The 15,139-nt window shown below is 37.8% G+C and overlaps 1 protein-coding gene across 10 annotated transcripts in view; it reads left to right on the plus strand.

Annotated features, from left to right (window-relative positions):
• The window catches only part of csde1 (cold shock domain containing E1), an 87,601-nt gene that overhangs the window by 31,473 nt on the left and 40,989 nt on the right, over positions 1–15,139 (plus strand). For 6 of the 10 annotated variants that reach the window (XM_033042753.1, XM_033042757.1, XM_033042761.1 and 3 more), the window contains 3 exons: positions 4,398–4,496; positions 10,809–10,906; positions 14,512–14,593. In XM_033042753.1, coding sequence (XP_032898644.1) covers positions 4,398–4,496; positions 10,809–10,906; positions 14,512–14,593 — 279 coding nt within the window. The remainder of the gene's footprint in view (positions 1–4,397; positions 4,497–10,808; positions 10,907–14,511; positions 14,594–15,139) is intronic. The other 4 variants (XM_033042755.1, XM_033042760.1, XM_033042758.1 and 1 more) reach the window with 1 other exon arrangement.

Here is a 15,139-nt window from a genome sequence, read left to right on the forward strand (position 1 = left end):
GAAGGAAGGTCAGTACGTTAAATTCTTTGTTCTCCACATACCATATGTAGTTCCCATAAATCAATAAATCTGATGATTGAATTCCTGCTCCTTTGAGAGAGTACCTTGTCTGCATCGCCCACCTGGTGGTATTGAACGTAATTGGCATCTGTTGGGCTTAGACTTGAGGATTCAAGTTTGAAATTTCAGTCTTCATCTGGATGGAACTCGTGTGTGAGCAACATGAAAGAGTGATGCTTATTGATTTTCAGCTTTTCTGTTATTGGGGTCCTAATTGAACATACATTAACTATTTTTAATGAGCCACAGTTGTAGTGAGAATCTCTTAATCGATGGAACAGTCAGAATTGACTATGTGCTGGCTTTCTGAACCTTCCATTCAGTGCTTCTCAGGAAAGATTGTTCATTTCCCCACCAACTTTGGCTGCTCCATGCAAATTATCTTTAATCACAATCCGATTTGTGTGTTCCAATGCAGGCAACTTTTGGTAAAATCTTGAGTTTATCCTTCAGGCACAACAATGACTGGATTCGCAAACACTTTGGTTCCACGATCCTCCATCTGTTCACACCTTTTTCTCTTGTGTTGTCTGGTTAAAATTAAAAGTTCAATTGCATTCTCCAAACTGGATGCAAGAAGCTGTTCTCTTCACGTTAAGTAATATTTTGAGGGAAAATGGGCTAATGAATGCCACGAATTTTAAGTATTACTGTCATATTTGTAGAAGTTCTTTGGTATTAGGTGATATTGTTTTCTTCCATGAAGTGTGCACCTTTTTCGATCGTTGGAAAATCCTCTTTTGTTCCTTGTGTTAAAAGGGTTATTTATATTACCGAGCATCTCTACCAACATTCTCATTATTTTGAGATTTAAACTCATTATGCTGATTTCTGTTTCTTTACTTCCTGGCATCACAGCCCCCAACGTGTATCTGGTGTAATCATTTTTGGCGGGTGAGAGAAGCCAGTCTACGGTGCTGCTTAATTACCACTAACTTTATTTCTTTTGATCTCTGGGACCCTGCTCAAAGTCATGGCCATTCAATTAGATTTTTAAACTGTAAAAAAATTCGGTTTCAAAACATAAAACTTTTCTAATTCACGAGGAACAGTTCTAATATCCACAGTAAATTGTTTTGGTCAAATTCTCTTTTTGAATTCCAATCTAAAGCATTACATTTAGACTTGTGAAAATCAAATCAAGCAAATTCAGATGCCTTCAAGAAAACAACTCTATTTGTACTTTCACTGATCAAGAACTGATTGTGCTGAGGAAAGATATTGTGCAACTGTTATTGTCAAATTGGATGATAATTCCTTAATTGTTGAGCCAAATATTCCTGGTCCATGCACATTTAATTTGTATGGTAAATGTGGGTAGGTCAAGAAGAGAAGTGAAAATCTGGATGGTTGACCTGGGCACACAGTAGCTTGCAATATACTGTTGGACTATACCTGCTACATTTATGGATATGGTTATCATGATTTAACCTTGCTAATATTTGGTGGTGGTGTTCTTGGATTTACATTTAGGCTTCATTACCAGTGTTGAGCACTTAAACCATTATTTGCATTAAAAAAACAAAACATAATTGAGTTAAGTTGCTTACACCTATGCCCCATTTAGGTGGAACATTAGAGACCATGCCTTACTCTAATCTGCAGATATATAGAATGCAGTTGTGTGTGGCTATAGTATTTGAGCCATCTGTTTTGGTCTTGCAGGGAATAAAATAAATGAACCTTCTCAATGCAGTTGCCCTTATTTTGAGACTAGCTTTTTAATTAGTGACTCTCATTTGATATTTAACCTTGATCTTTCTATCTTTACCTCATTTTCTTTCATCTGACTGCCTCAAACTATAATTAAATCTCAAGGATGATCTATGAGTCAGCATATTTAACAATGGTAGAATTGTCACAAAGGACCAGCACCTGGTGACAGTAATAAGATCTGCCAATTGTTTGGGGAGAAAGAGGATAATTGCATGACAGACGTGGCAATCTTGTACATGCAGATTGCATTTTCCAATAGCCTTCTCATTCCCTTTATGTTGACTTTGATTCCCACACCAAAAAATGGGCAGGAGAAAGTGACATTCACCTATTAATGAGTAGCTAGTTTGTGAAAATGGGGATTGGTCTGAGGAAGGAATCCAGACCCCAATGCAAACTATACATGCCAGGAAATTCAATCATGGCGGTGTTTTGGGTGCAGTGAAATCATAATCACTAACTTGGACACATTATTATTGGCCCTGTGTGCATATTATTATTATAGTTGAATTTTGTTAAACTGAGGGGTTACTTCTTGGGGTATTTGAGATTGTGTATCAGTACTAATTAAATTTAGACAACTCGAGCTACGAAAGAGTAGTCTCATAAAGTCTCCAAAATCTCCATTATGCCAGGGGGTAAAACCCTGAAGCCCTGAAGGGAAATGGGTTCCAAACAATACTAAATCATCAGATGGCCATCTATTCTGAGGGAATTAGTTCTAATTTAATGTATCTTTATTTGAACAAGGTAGAGGAGAAGGGAATTGGGTTAATTCCAGTTATGTCCTTGAATTTTACTTACTGGATACTTAGCTTTTTGAACAAGGAGAAGCATTTGCATTAATTCCTTTCTCTGATAATGGAAAATAACAGTTTAACTATGGGCCACGGTTACATGTATTTGGTTTTAAATAGAGCAACCAGTGCACACAGGGTGGGGAAGAGGAATGATCTCCCATTCTTGGTAGCATGAGCTTGCTTTGTGTGCAGTTTGTAATGCCTTGTGGTCTGTAATGTGTATATAAAAAGGTGTAGAACACTTCCATTGTGATGCACAAGAATTATAAACTGCATTCTGGACTCCATTAGTGAGGCTGAATGGGTAATCTGTGTTACTAAAATTATGAAGGGGAGGACAATAGTGTGAGTTTGGTATGGATGTGTTTATTAATTAGCTTAGACGATATCAAATGTGGGAAGGTGTTATTGTGTCTTGAGCATCAGCCAGCAGGGTGAGTGAACAACTACTTCTCAGTAAACACAAGTACTGCAGATGCTGGTTTACTAAAAAAAAGACCCACAGTATTTCTCAGTGCTGTTTTGTTTTGAGATTAGGGCAGTTTTCTTATGGTAACACTTCATTTCATGTGGTAACAAAATTCTAGGTTTAACAACATTCTACTGTTATTACTTAATTTAATCCATTATTTACTTATTTTACAATACCATGATTTGGTGCTAATCGGTAGATATTTTATTGGATTCTTAGCCTGGCAGAATATAGTCTTTCTGCTTATTATTTGAGATTCTACTGTGGAGATGTACATGGTGTGTGGAGGATAATGAAAAAAAAATACTCAACTTCCATTTTGTGTTGAAGTAAGTCAACGTACTTGGTCCTTTACTCGCCACTCTTCTCCGGTTCTGGGCCTTGCTTTAAAAATCGGGTTCTTGGATATAGCTTTCCATTTTGTTGTACTTTGTTCCTAGTTCTAGGGAGCTCAGTCTGACCTGCTCTGGCTTTCTTAATGTAAGTACTCTTCTCAAAATTAATAAACTTTGTAGTGGATTTGAAGAGGTTTTCTGCATGTAACTTGGAAAAAGAATTCGATAATCAACAGCAACCGTATACATTTTTTCATTTGACAACGTCGAAAACACTTTTACAGCAAAATATATTTTTTAAATTGTGACTCCAAGCCTCATAAGGAGGAATTAGGTTGGATGACCAAAATCTTGTTAAAAGAAGATTTTTGTTTTGAAGGAAAAGGGCCGAGTTGTTAAAAGCATAACCACCAATGGCAGATGGGCTAAATTCGGGGATGCTCAAGGGCAAATCTCTTAAAGGGACAGATGAACAGTGGTTTCCCCATTGAATCATGATTTTCTTTCTTCCCCCATGGTATGTGGAGGATAATATCTTCATGTTTGAATGAAACTATACTTATTGGTGTGCAAGTTACCTTTCTCTAATGGAACAGTGTCATCATATGTTTTGACTATTGTTGTCTACAAGTTTCTGACTTTGTAAGAGAACTGTTTTTGCCAAAAAAATCATCTGGAAATCAGGGGTTGAAAAGTTAGATGTAGTGGTTTGGAAACAGACACTGGAATTTTAATCAGTTTGTCGGGCCATTGCAGGTCTGATTAGTTTGAGTACCGAATTACTGCTGCTAGATATGTGCTGTAATGTGAATAGAATAGCTAGTGGCAGAAATCTGGTACTATAATAAGTCAAGTTTTTCTACCAATTCGTAAGACATTGGAGGAATATTTTCTGCTGGTCTAAACCCAAAAACTAGACATACCTGGGGCCTTTGACCAGTGGCATTTTCAACCCCTGGAAAGCCTTCATGTACCCTCCTGACATTATTCTTTGTTATGTCATGGTATGTCCAGGTTGTCTGTGCTGCTCCCCTTAACCTTGAGAACAAATCTGGGCTGAAACCTTCATCTCCTGGTCAGACTTCAGGCAGTGTGTGCTATGAACGCAATGGGGTAAGATTGGATTTTGTCTTTCCAGGTAATAAATGATTTCAGGTAGGTCGCCCATATAGGCACTTGAGTTTAGGCATGCATGCATACGTCAGCCAGATTGATTTTAAATTAGATGGTTCCCATAAATATGGGTAACCTCTTGCCTCAAATTCCACGCCCCATTAACCTTGTTCTGTGCTAATTTTGGCTTTTACCATTTGGGTAGCATTTGAACAAAGATCATGGAAAAATTCCATTAGAGCTAAAATTAGTTGAGTCTTTACAAAACTAGAGTTTAAAGTATAGAAATGTGCAGAATTAAGCAACAAAAATATTTTGTTTGGCAAAAGCATGAAAATGTCCAAATGTAGCTTTAAATTAATAACCAATCTTTACAACTGCAGGATTTTGGCTCCAAGCTTAGTCCTTCAGTGAATGGTGTGCATGATTTTTAAACACTGGTAGATGTTTCACTTTCTAAATTTGATGCAAATGCTTGTTTCAGTCCCTGAAAAACATTGGATCCTTTGCAGAGCATTATCAACATCTATTTTACCTGCAGATGGTGCCTCATTAGCAAGCTTCAAAATACCACCCTATCCTGGTTTGATATTTTTATAAAGCAGTGGATTAGTGGGGAGCACATCGGACATGAGAATTTCTGAGTATACGAGAGATGGACATGAATGACCCTTGCAGAAGTTGCATGTTTTGACAGCCTGAGATAAGATTGCCATGAGTTATGTGGACTACTTTGTGTCTTGTGCTTTTGGTCGGAGATTTTAGGCCCTAGCTTGTCTAAACAAAGCAGGCTTTGACTTTACATGAGTAATAGAAAGGTTTCAAGGTCAATTAGATAATCCCTGTTGCTTTTTGAAGTGTGAGACTTTGCTATCAGTTCATTTGGAAGAGCTTCCAATGTGGGAAATCTTTAAATTATTATACTTTAAAAATGTGTCTGTAGTTCCAAGGGAGCAGTGGCTTCTATAAAACTGAGCTGTATAATTTGAATCCTTCTCTCTCGCTGCCATGTTCTAATTTAAATGTGGATTATTTCAAGTAAAGGTTCAAAAGTTAGTCAGCCAGCCAGAATAATTAAAACGTTTGTTTGAGTTGGTGTCGATGATTTAAACTATACTTTGCTTAATGTATTCGTTGTGTGTTTCTCAGCAAAGAGTTATTCTCTTGAACTAAAACATCAACTGCAATACATTAAGGCAAATGCTTTAAATGTTTCAATGAATGGCCACATGCAGAGGTTTGAAGCCATTGTATTGACTTCATGCTCTTTAATTGAAGCCTGCACAGAGGTTGTAAGTGCAAAAGGTTTCTGATTTTGCTTCAGGATTTGGTATCAGCAGAGCTTTCAAAAATTCTTGCTCAGTTTTCACAAGGTAGAAGTGGAGAAACCAGTAGTCTTCAATATCTATTCAACTGCTAGAACTAAGTTGGAAGAAGGACAAATTTGCCCTCGATTTGTTTTTCTCCATGAATGTTTTGGTGTGTTCCTAGTTCATTCTACATTATCCTCTACATACCATGAAAAGCAAATCCAGTAAATCCACTTAAAGGTTTTAAAATTGCTTATTCCCCCTACACTCCTGCAAAGTATAATTGCACCTGTATAGGATAACAATGGAAAGCTATAAATGGACAATCTGCTTGTACTGAGTTAAGTTGTTTAACTTTTTGTCTTGAATTTTGCGAAATTTTCCTTTGCCAAGTACCAGATTCCAAATTTATAACTAAATGTTCTTGCTGCCCTCTTTTGTTGTATTCTGTTCACAAAAATAACAATTGGTGGAATTTGTTTTTTCTGGCTAATTCGCTAGTTTCAATGTTTTGTACATGCCTTCTGTGCATCAGGAGCTGGGAGGGTGTTGTTGGGTTTAGGGGATTGTGGAGAGGTGACAATGGTAACATGGGGTGGGTGGGATGACTTAAACCCAATTAATAATATTTGAAGCGGGTCTGGTGTCGATTGAGACCTAGAATGCGAGACCCCATTTAATCTGTGCTGCTTTAAAGCAAGCCATAGAAACCCAAAGGTCACCACTGGCAGTAGGTACAATTGGTCATCTGTGATCAAATTTTGCATATTTGTTTTTCTGTGGAAAGTGTGTTGGATTTGGCAAATTTTTTAAAAGTATGATTTCATGATGGGAAGGCACTGGTTAGATTTTTGGATTGATTCGTTTGACCTGGAAATTGTTTTGCATTACATGTGCCGACAAGGCAGCATAGTTATCAATATGTTGGTAAAGATGGTTCCTTGTGGGGAGATTGCCATGCCTAGTTACTGCTGAACTATGTAATTGATTCAAATTGTCCACGCATAGTCATTTGTCTGTACTTGGCTAAACTCTTGAAGACTATTCTGGAAAAATCTTTTATCAAAGAATAGTGCAGTTAATATAGCTCATATGAGTACATTAAGGTCATTTTTTTAAATGTTTTATAAATAAAAGCAAATGCTGGAAATACTCAGGGTAAAACAGCATCTTCGGAAGGAAACTTAATATTTTGGGTTGAAGACTGCAGAACTGGAATGCTCTATAGAACAGAAAACTATAAAACCGAATAGGAACAGGTCCTTTGACCTGCTAAGTCGGGGCTGGCCATTATGCCATTTGCCTGTCTATTTATGTGCCTATCTAAACCCCCTCTATCACATCTGCTTCTTCTACTTCCCCTGGCAACATGTTCCAATCATTACCACTCCATTTTTATATATTTAAAAATGTCCTAATAAATCTAATTTTCAACTTGGCTTTAATAAATAGCATCTCTATCTATTGCCCGGTCTATGTTTAGCTTCGCCGATGCATGAGTCCACATCTTGAACAATTGATACAGTAGATGAGGTTGGAGGAGGTACAAGTGAATCTCTGCCTAACCTGAAAGGACTGTTGGGGTCCCTGGACAAAGTTGAGGAAGGAGGTTCCTCCCCACATCGCACCAGCTTCTCATTCTCACCTAGCAAACTGCTAACAATGGCCTGTTTCCTTTATCTTTTTTTTTTTTTAACGTATCTTTCATTCATTTGTTCTATATCTCTCTTCATCCCCATCTATATCTCTTGTCTCCTTTACCCCCGACTCAGTCTGAAGAAGGGTCTCGACCCAAAACGTCACCCATTCCTTCACTCCAGCGATGCTGCCTGTCCTGCTGAGTTACTCCAGCATTTTGTGTCTTATCTTTGGTTTAAACCAGCATCTGCAGTTCCTTCCTACACATGTAAGAGTGATGGGCCTGGCTATTACCAATGCAATGTACACAAAAATGCTGGAGAAACTCAGCGGCATCTATGGAGCGAAGGAGATAGACAACGTTTCGGGCCGAAACCCTTCTTCAGCATTTGCTGTTCCTTCTTAAATATATTACCAATGCAACCCAAGTAAAGCACAAGCTTTGTCTAGCTATCCCTGTTACCCCACTTGACTTGGTCTTGCCCTTTCACAGTTGCTCCCTTTTTCATCCTGTCCATTCTTACTGCCACAATGCAATTTTAAACTACCATTTTTATTTCTTCCCCAGTTCTGGCAAATAATTAAAATGTTAACTCTTTTTGCCTCTCTTTCCTCTCCCCTGCCACAGATCTGCCTGACCTGAGTATTTCCAGAGTTTTTTTTTAAATTTGGGATCTGCAAATTGTTTCATTACCTTTTAAAAAAAAAAAAAAAAATTCAATCCCACATGTAGACCAGGGCCTTCTGTAATATATTTTGCTTGAATTATTTCTATTTAATGCTAATGGGAAGAATATGTGAAAGAAAATGGGTAACAATCTTTTTTTGGCTCCTATGAAGGAGTTCCTGTTTTTTTCTCAGTGCCTGCTATAATAATTTGATTTGGAAGCTATTGGTATAGAGAAATATTGTCAAGCTAGTAATGGAGTGTTGTCTAATTACAGGCAAAATTGGATGTGATTTCGCTTTAAAATCGAACCCAGTATTGCCATTGATTTTTGTTGTTGTTTTTCTATCCTCTAATTATTTAATTATTGTTTAGGGGTTCGCCAAAGATAATTAAGTTCTCCCTTTCAGTTTCTTTGACGTTGTCAAACTATTCGGTCCCAATAGGATGCAAATCGTATTGTTTAGCTCCATGTGAAATCATTGTTCAGACCACTGTGATCGTGATGAAGGAACACCGGAGGTTATCTCCCAACTTAAAGTAGTGGGTGAAAATTTTTTAATTGGAAAGGTTCTACTTTACAATGGAGTAGTCCTGTCAGAATGTGCGGAGAAAAACAAGTTGTCCATGCTTGTTGGTACCTGACTTGCAATCTTGAACTGTTACATAAAGCTGTCCGTCAAGGCTGCAGTGTTTTATGTATGCAGGATTCAGTATTGTGTTACAGATCATCATGCAAGAAGACCATGAGCCTTTAATTCCAGGTTTGCTGAGTTCTGTTAAAGTAGTCTTGCTCTGTTCAAACTATTTTCATTCACTTCCTAACAAGGTTAGGAAGGCAGAGGAAAATTAAAAACAAAATGCATTTTTTTCCCCATTATCCTTGGTTTTTGACTACCTAGTAGGAAATGCTGTATTCTTGAATTTCCCTGTTGGTGAGTACATCAGATTGTTTCAGTAGCGGCTCCTAACGCCCTTCAAAGAAGCGGTACTTAGTTTGGTGGAACACAGAGGGAAAAGAGGCATGTTGCCACTTGACATTGATATCCTATATCAGATGCATGTGCTATTTCTTCAATCGGGTGGATAGGTAACCTAGTACCAAGACCACCTGTAAATTCAATCCTGTTAAAACCGTCATCCATGAATGACTCTGGAAATGACTATCTTTCTAAAGCTTTCTAAAGATCAGAAGTGCAGCTTCTTGAGACCCTAAAACACTGTTACCTGCCATTTTGTTTATGTTGTAGTCTCCTGCATAAATAGCTTTAGATGTATGTAGTGCAAAACTTATCTTGCAGGGAATTATTACCGGAGTTAAATTCTGTAGAACGTCTGCTCATTTTCCTTGGCTAACTGTTATTTGCCCTCAAGATTGGGTTAATCATTTGAAACATGTTATTTAAAAGGGGAGCAATTGCATACAAAAAGCAAACTCATAATTGGCACATTCAGAACTAAACTAAACCCAAGTGTATATGGGAGACTGACCTATGAGGAATTTTACAATATGTGTGTGATATGTTGAGCATGTGGGTGATGTGTTTTTTTCACACAGCAATCGGTTTCCCTCTAGAGTGTGGGGGAATGTGCCTTATGGTCCTGTCAAGCCTGTGTACCCTCATCAAATGTGCTTATTTGTTTGAGTGTTAAATAATGTGTAACATTTCACCAGAGGATTAGTGGACCTGGTATCTTTGTTGGGTCTCTTCAGTGCTGTAACTTGAGGGGAAAATGGGAACTTTGTATTTTATGCTTTTCTGCTAATTACAAATGACCTAATTACTTCAGGTACTCAAGTTGGATTTTTATATTTTAAGTGATCTCTCATCTCACTTCCACTTTTTAATTTGCATGAAAGCAAATTTGAAAATGTTCACTTTTCTTGCCTCTCAATCTCCACAGACTAATTTCATAGGTCTCCACTGTTTGACTTTGGTGGGGATATCATAAGATGAAAGAATCTAAAAAAGAGGTCAATCAAGCATCTTGCTAGCTTCATCTACAAACCGAAAAGTTAGACAAGCATTGTTAAAAAGCAGTTCGGGGTGGGGGCTGGGGGGGTTGTGAGAATTAATGGTACGGTGATTGTAATGGTGCCCCATGTAACGGTCTCTTTAGAAAATGAAGCAACATTCCCAACTGTTTCATCAGTCGAATAGCCAAGTTATCAAGATGAGAGAACTGCTAAATTTGATTTTCTCTCCCAAGCTGCATTAGTTTTCAGCACACCATTGACCTTGGTGGCTCTGGGTTTGGGGCAATTGGTCAGCGTTCCTTCTGATCAGAGACAGCTGAACAAGAGTAGCATGTGAGAGATCTGGATGAAGGTAGAATAACATTTGATTGATTATCTGCATTTAGTTAAGATTGACTGCAGTTTAGTAATTATTGGTCATTGCAAATTTAAATCTAATTGGCAAAAAATTAAGTGGTGATTAGAGCAAGTGAAAACATCAATGTGGAGCATCACATATCTGAGCCAGTTGGTGCCGTGAAAGGAAACATAGATTGGCATCAGCTGTGTACTTTCCACTTGCTTGTTAAAAAAAATATTCAGTCTCACAAATATGCAATGTCATATATTTCTGACATTGTTCTATTGTACCGCAACCATTTTAATATGCTGATTTTTAATTGGTTTGGCCTGTGATTGTATTTAAACCACCAGATCTAATTAATTACTTTTTGGTTTAGGAAGTGTTTTATCTGACATATACACCTGAAGATGTTGATGGAAATGTCCAACTTGAAACAGGAGATAAAGTTTCTTTCTCCATGGAAACCAATAAACAGTACGTATGGTCTCCTTCATTTCTTGAATCTGTATGAGACTCCTTGCTTGATAAATTCAAACTGCAGCCCTATCTATATTCTGAAACAAATGTCCTGATCAGATGGCGTCTGTAGTTTTCATAAACATGCTTGCTTCCTCTTAAATGATATTTTGCTGGTAAACTGTCGCTTTCCAATAGCATCTCAACAAAATTCACTGTCATAATTTGAAAGGTCCGCCATATAACGGATTGAATGTTCAAAATGATTTTGTATAAAACCTCCCTTGCTCTGTTGTGAACATAAAATACCTGTTTTCTGAACCACACCGGTTTACCAAAGTCATTTGTTCTTTCAAACTGGCTTTAATTTTAAACACATTGTCAAGCATTAAAATAACATCCTGGAGGTTCGCAGGAGGTAAAGCAACATATTTTCGAGAAAACCGGATTTAGCAATTCAGGTTGAATTGTCGTCAAATTTATAAGTGAGAATTATTTTGAACTGCAAGTGTGTGTAGCAGTGAGGGAGAATAGGTAAAAAGAATAAAGGGGATATCTGTGGTTGGGTGAATACCAAGATTGGCCATGTGACGCACGCTGTTGTCTAAGATCTGGTTAGTTTTCATTGTTCATTCACAGGACTATGACATTACTGATAAGATTTGCATCCACACTTTTTTGTCTGAGCTGGTGACCTGTTGGGCTAGTTGAGGGCAGTTAAGAGTCAACCACATCTATGGTCATCGATACTAGCTTTGTATTCCAGATTTGCTTAAATTCCTCAGCTGATGAAATTGAAAATGTTCAGCTTCAGGTGAACTGTCCTATTTCCAAGTCAACAATTCTAATTCCTTTCATTTTCTCAGGGAAACAAATAACCCAACCATTAAAAAAACCCAACTATTATTTGTAATGTCATATTGCAACTCAAAAACCTGTGATTTTTAAGAATTTGCAGTCTTGTGTGTAGTTCTGGTTGCCCCATTACACAAACAAAATGTGGAATCTTTGGAGCGGGTGCAGAGAAGGTTTACCAAAATACTGCTTGGATTGGAGGGTTTCAGCTACAGGACGAGGTTGTATAGATTTGGATTATTTTCTCTGGAACGGCAGAGGTTAAGGGAAGGCAATAGAAGTATATAAAAATTATGAGGCATAGATTGGGTAGTCGGTCAGAACCTTTTTCCCAGGGTGGAAATGACCAACTCTAAAGGGCATGGCCATAAGGCGAGGGAAATTTTATTGGAGATGTGTAGGGCAAGTTTTTTTTAGTTTTTTTTTAGAGTGGTGGGAGCCTGGAATACATTACCTTGGGCGGTGGTCGAGGCAGATACGATAGTGGTGTTCAAGAGGTGTTTGGAAGTGCAGGGATTAGAGGGATATGAATCATGTATAGGCAGGTGAGATCAGTTTAACTTGGCAACATGTTCGGGCGCAAACTTTGTGCGCCTAAGTCATAGATTCTAGGAAAATCTAGTCATAGATTTTGACTGCCTACCCTACCAGTTACACTCATGCTTCTGTCAGTTCCTCTCGACCTCCTTTACTGCAGGTAAAATAGCCACAGATTATCCATTCTCAAAACTAAAGTCCTCCAATCTAGACAACATCCATATGAATCTTTGCACTCTGCAAATGCAACTGCATCTTCCTATGGTGTGGCAACCCGAACTACATATAATACAAAGTTTGACCAAACCAGCCTTTTGTTAAATTGTATCAAAACATCACTTTTTTTTTTAACTTGCTGAGATTAAATTTCATTTGCCACTGCTCTGCCCAACCTTCCCTCTGATCTATCCTGCCGTAGCTTTAAACTACCACCCATTTTCCTGTCATCCATACCTCAAGTTCACGTCCAAGTTTTAATGTATATCACAAACACCAAAGATCCCAGCATCGGTCACTATGATACACCACTAATCTCAAACTTCCAATTAGATAACTCTCCTACCACCACAACCCTCTGCCTCCTCCATGCTAATTCTGGATCCAATTGGTTAGCTTGCTATGGATCCCATGTTCCTTAACTTTCTGTACCTTGCAAAACTTCATGTTGATAATATCTACAGCCCTGCTTTCTTCAATCTCCTTTATTACAACCTCCCAAAAAAAAACACAAAAAATTAATGAGATAATTTCTTCTTCCCAAAGCTATGCTGGCAGTTCTTAATTTCCAGATTCCTAGTTTCTACCTTTTTAAATGCATAAACCGTTTTCCTCAGTAATTTTGTCAATAATTCCCTACCACTGGCCTGTCATTATTGGCTTATCCCTGCTGCACTTTCTGAATAAAGGTGCAACATTATATCCAATTGGTTACCTCTCCTTGTCTGACTAAGATGCACAAATCGTTCAGGACCCCAGCAATCTCCTCTTGCATTTTCATAACAGTCTGGGTTAGATCTCATTAGGCTCTGGATTAGAACTCATCACCATTCTTGTGTGTTCAAAGACATCTTAAAACTTAATATTAACTTGCTCCGGTCTATCCAATAGAAGGGCGCACCATCCCAAAGTTGTCCTTGATGAATATCTTAGAGGAATATTCATTTAGGACCTGCCAACATACCCTGGCAACACATATATTAGCCCTTTTGTCCCTCTTTCTTTAGATATCCTCTTGCTCATCATTTGACAATTGGATTTAATGTAACCATTTCATTAGTCAGATATTTATAATTCCCTGATAGATGTTGGTCCTTTTGCAAATTTTGCATTCTAGTTAATAAACTGAACATGATGCTTGTGTAGGCAGTTTCATTTGATGCAAGAAGTAGCTTCTTCGTGTGAACTACCTTGTATGTGTTGTCCAAGGTATCCAAAATTTCTAACATACTCTGCTTCTTTGCACTTGGCAACATGCAACCCGTTCCACTTCTCCCCAGCCCCCATCACCAATGCCAACAAATTCCAGATGACGTTACAGACCAGTTCTTTCAGGGAATTGGTGTTGTCCCAGTGCTGCTAGAGCCATATGTCTGACTCGGCTAACATGCTGAGTATATTTTTACTTGTAAGCCTTTAACTAAATTATAACTATATTATTAGTCTCTGACTCCCCACCCAGCCTCGAGCATATTGGCAGTCACTGGGTTAGATTGTTTCACACCAAGTGGTCAGGAAGCGCTGACGAACTTTGGGTTGCTCTGCAGAGAATCAGTGAGGTAACTTCATTATTGGAATGCTTATCTGAGCTTTTTGTGATGTTTTAACTGCATTCTGAGAAACGTATGGTAATTTTAATGTACCTTGAGTGCATCAATATAATTTGACACATGGGATTTTATGAAATTTTCACTTCTCATGATAGACTGTTTCTTGTTTGCTATGTGGCGGACTTGACGAGCTTGCTAAACCAGTGTCTGTCCTGATGTTGCTTTGTTGGCTCAGCTGCTACCCATTGAAGTGCCAGAAAACTCAGCTTTTACTGTATTTTAATTGGCATTTGTGCAGGTTAATTGTGGATATGTTTATTGTACATGAAGTAATTTTTAGGTTAATTATTATATTATTATATGAATGTGTGAGGCAAAGCAGAAGTAGGCCATTCAGATTCTTGCCAAATCTAATTGTTCAAATTACTTATGAGTTCTCTAATTACAAAATCTTGTATTTTTCAGTACTGGTGCTGTAAACGCTCACAACATTGTACTGGTGAAGAAGAAACAGGGCCGATGTCAAGGTGTAGTTTGTGCCATGAAGGTATGTTTCCTATTTAGACACTTGTTATCATGGAAGGGGTGGATAATGTTGATGTATGGAAAGCTGATAACATTTCTGTTCACAGGAAGATAGCAGATTTGTTTGTAAAGCCGAAACGTACAGGGACAAAACAGTGAAGAAATTTGAAAATTCAAGGGCAGTTGAACATTAAACAAAATCTGCCAAAATAATTGGATTGGGTTAATATTCTTACTGTTTTATATAGTGCACCTTTTGTATGTCCTGAATATGACAGTTCTAAGTTTTGGTTATAAGAAATGGGAGTGGAATATTTTGTCTGCTGAAGTCTGTTCTCCCATTCATTTATATAATGTTTGATTGTGTACCTCGAGTCCCATTTTTTGTTTTTGGCCAGTCTCAATGCTCTGAGTCCCTGAGGTTGGGAGGTGGGGGGAACAAATACAGAAAATATTTAGCATGTATATTAACAATTCTGTTTCTTTAAAATCCTAAGATTTGTGTCTGTTTTTGTTTCCTTTTAATCACACATTTTGGTTTGGCTAGATAAAATGTCACATTCCCACT

The sequence above is a fragment of the Amblyraja radiata genome, chromosome 24 (assembly GCF_010909765.2).
Source record: "Amblyraja radiata isolate CabotCenter1 chromosome 24, sAmbRad1.1.pri, whole genome shotgun sequence".
Taxonomy (NCBI): Eukaryota; Metazoa; Chordata; class Chondrichthyes; order Rajiformes; family Rajidae; genus Amblyraja; species Amblyraja radiata.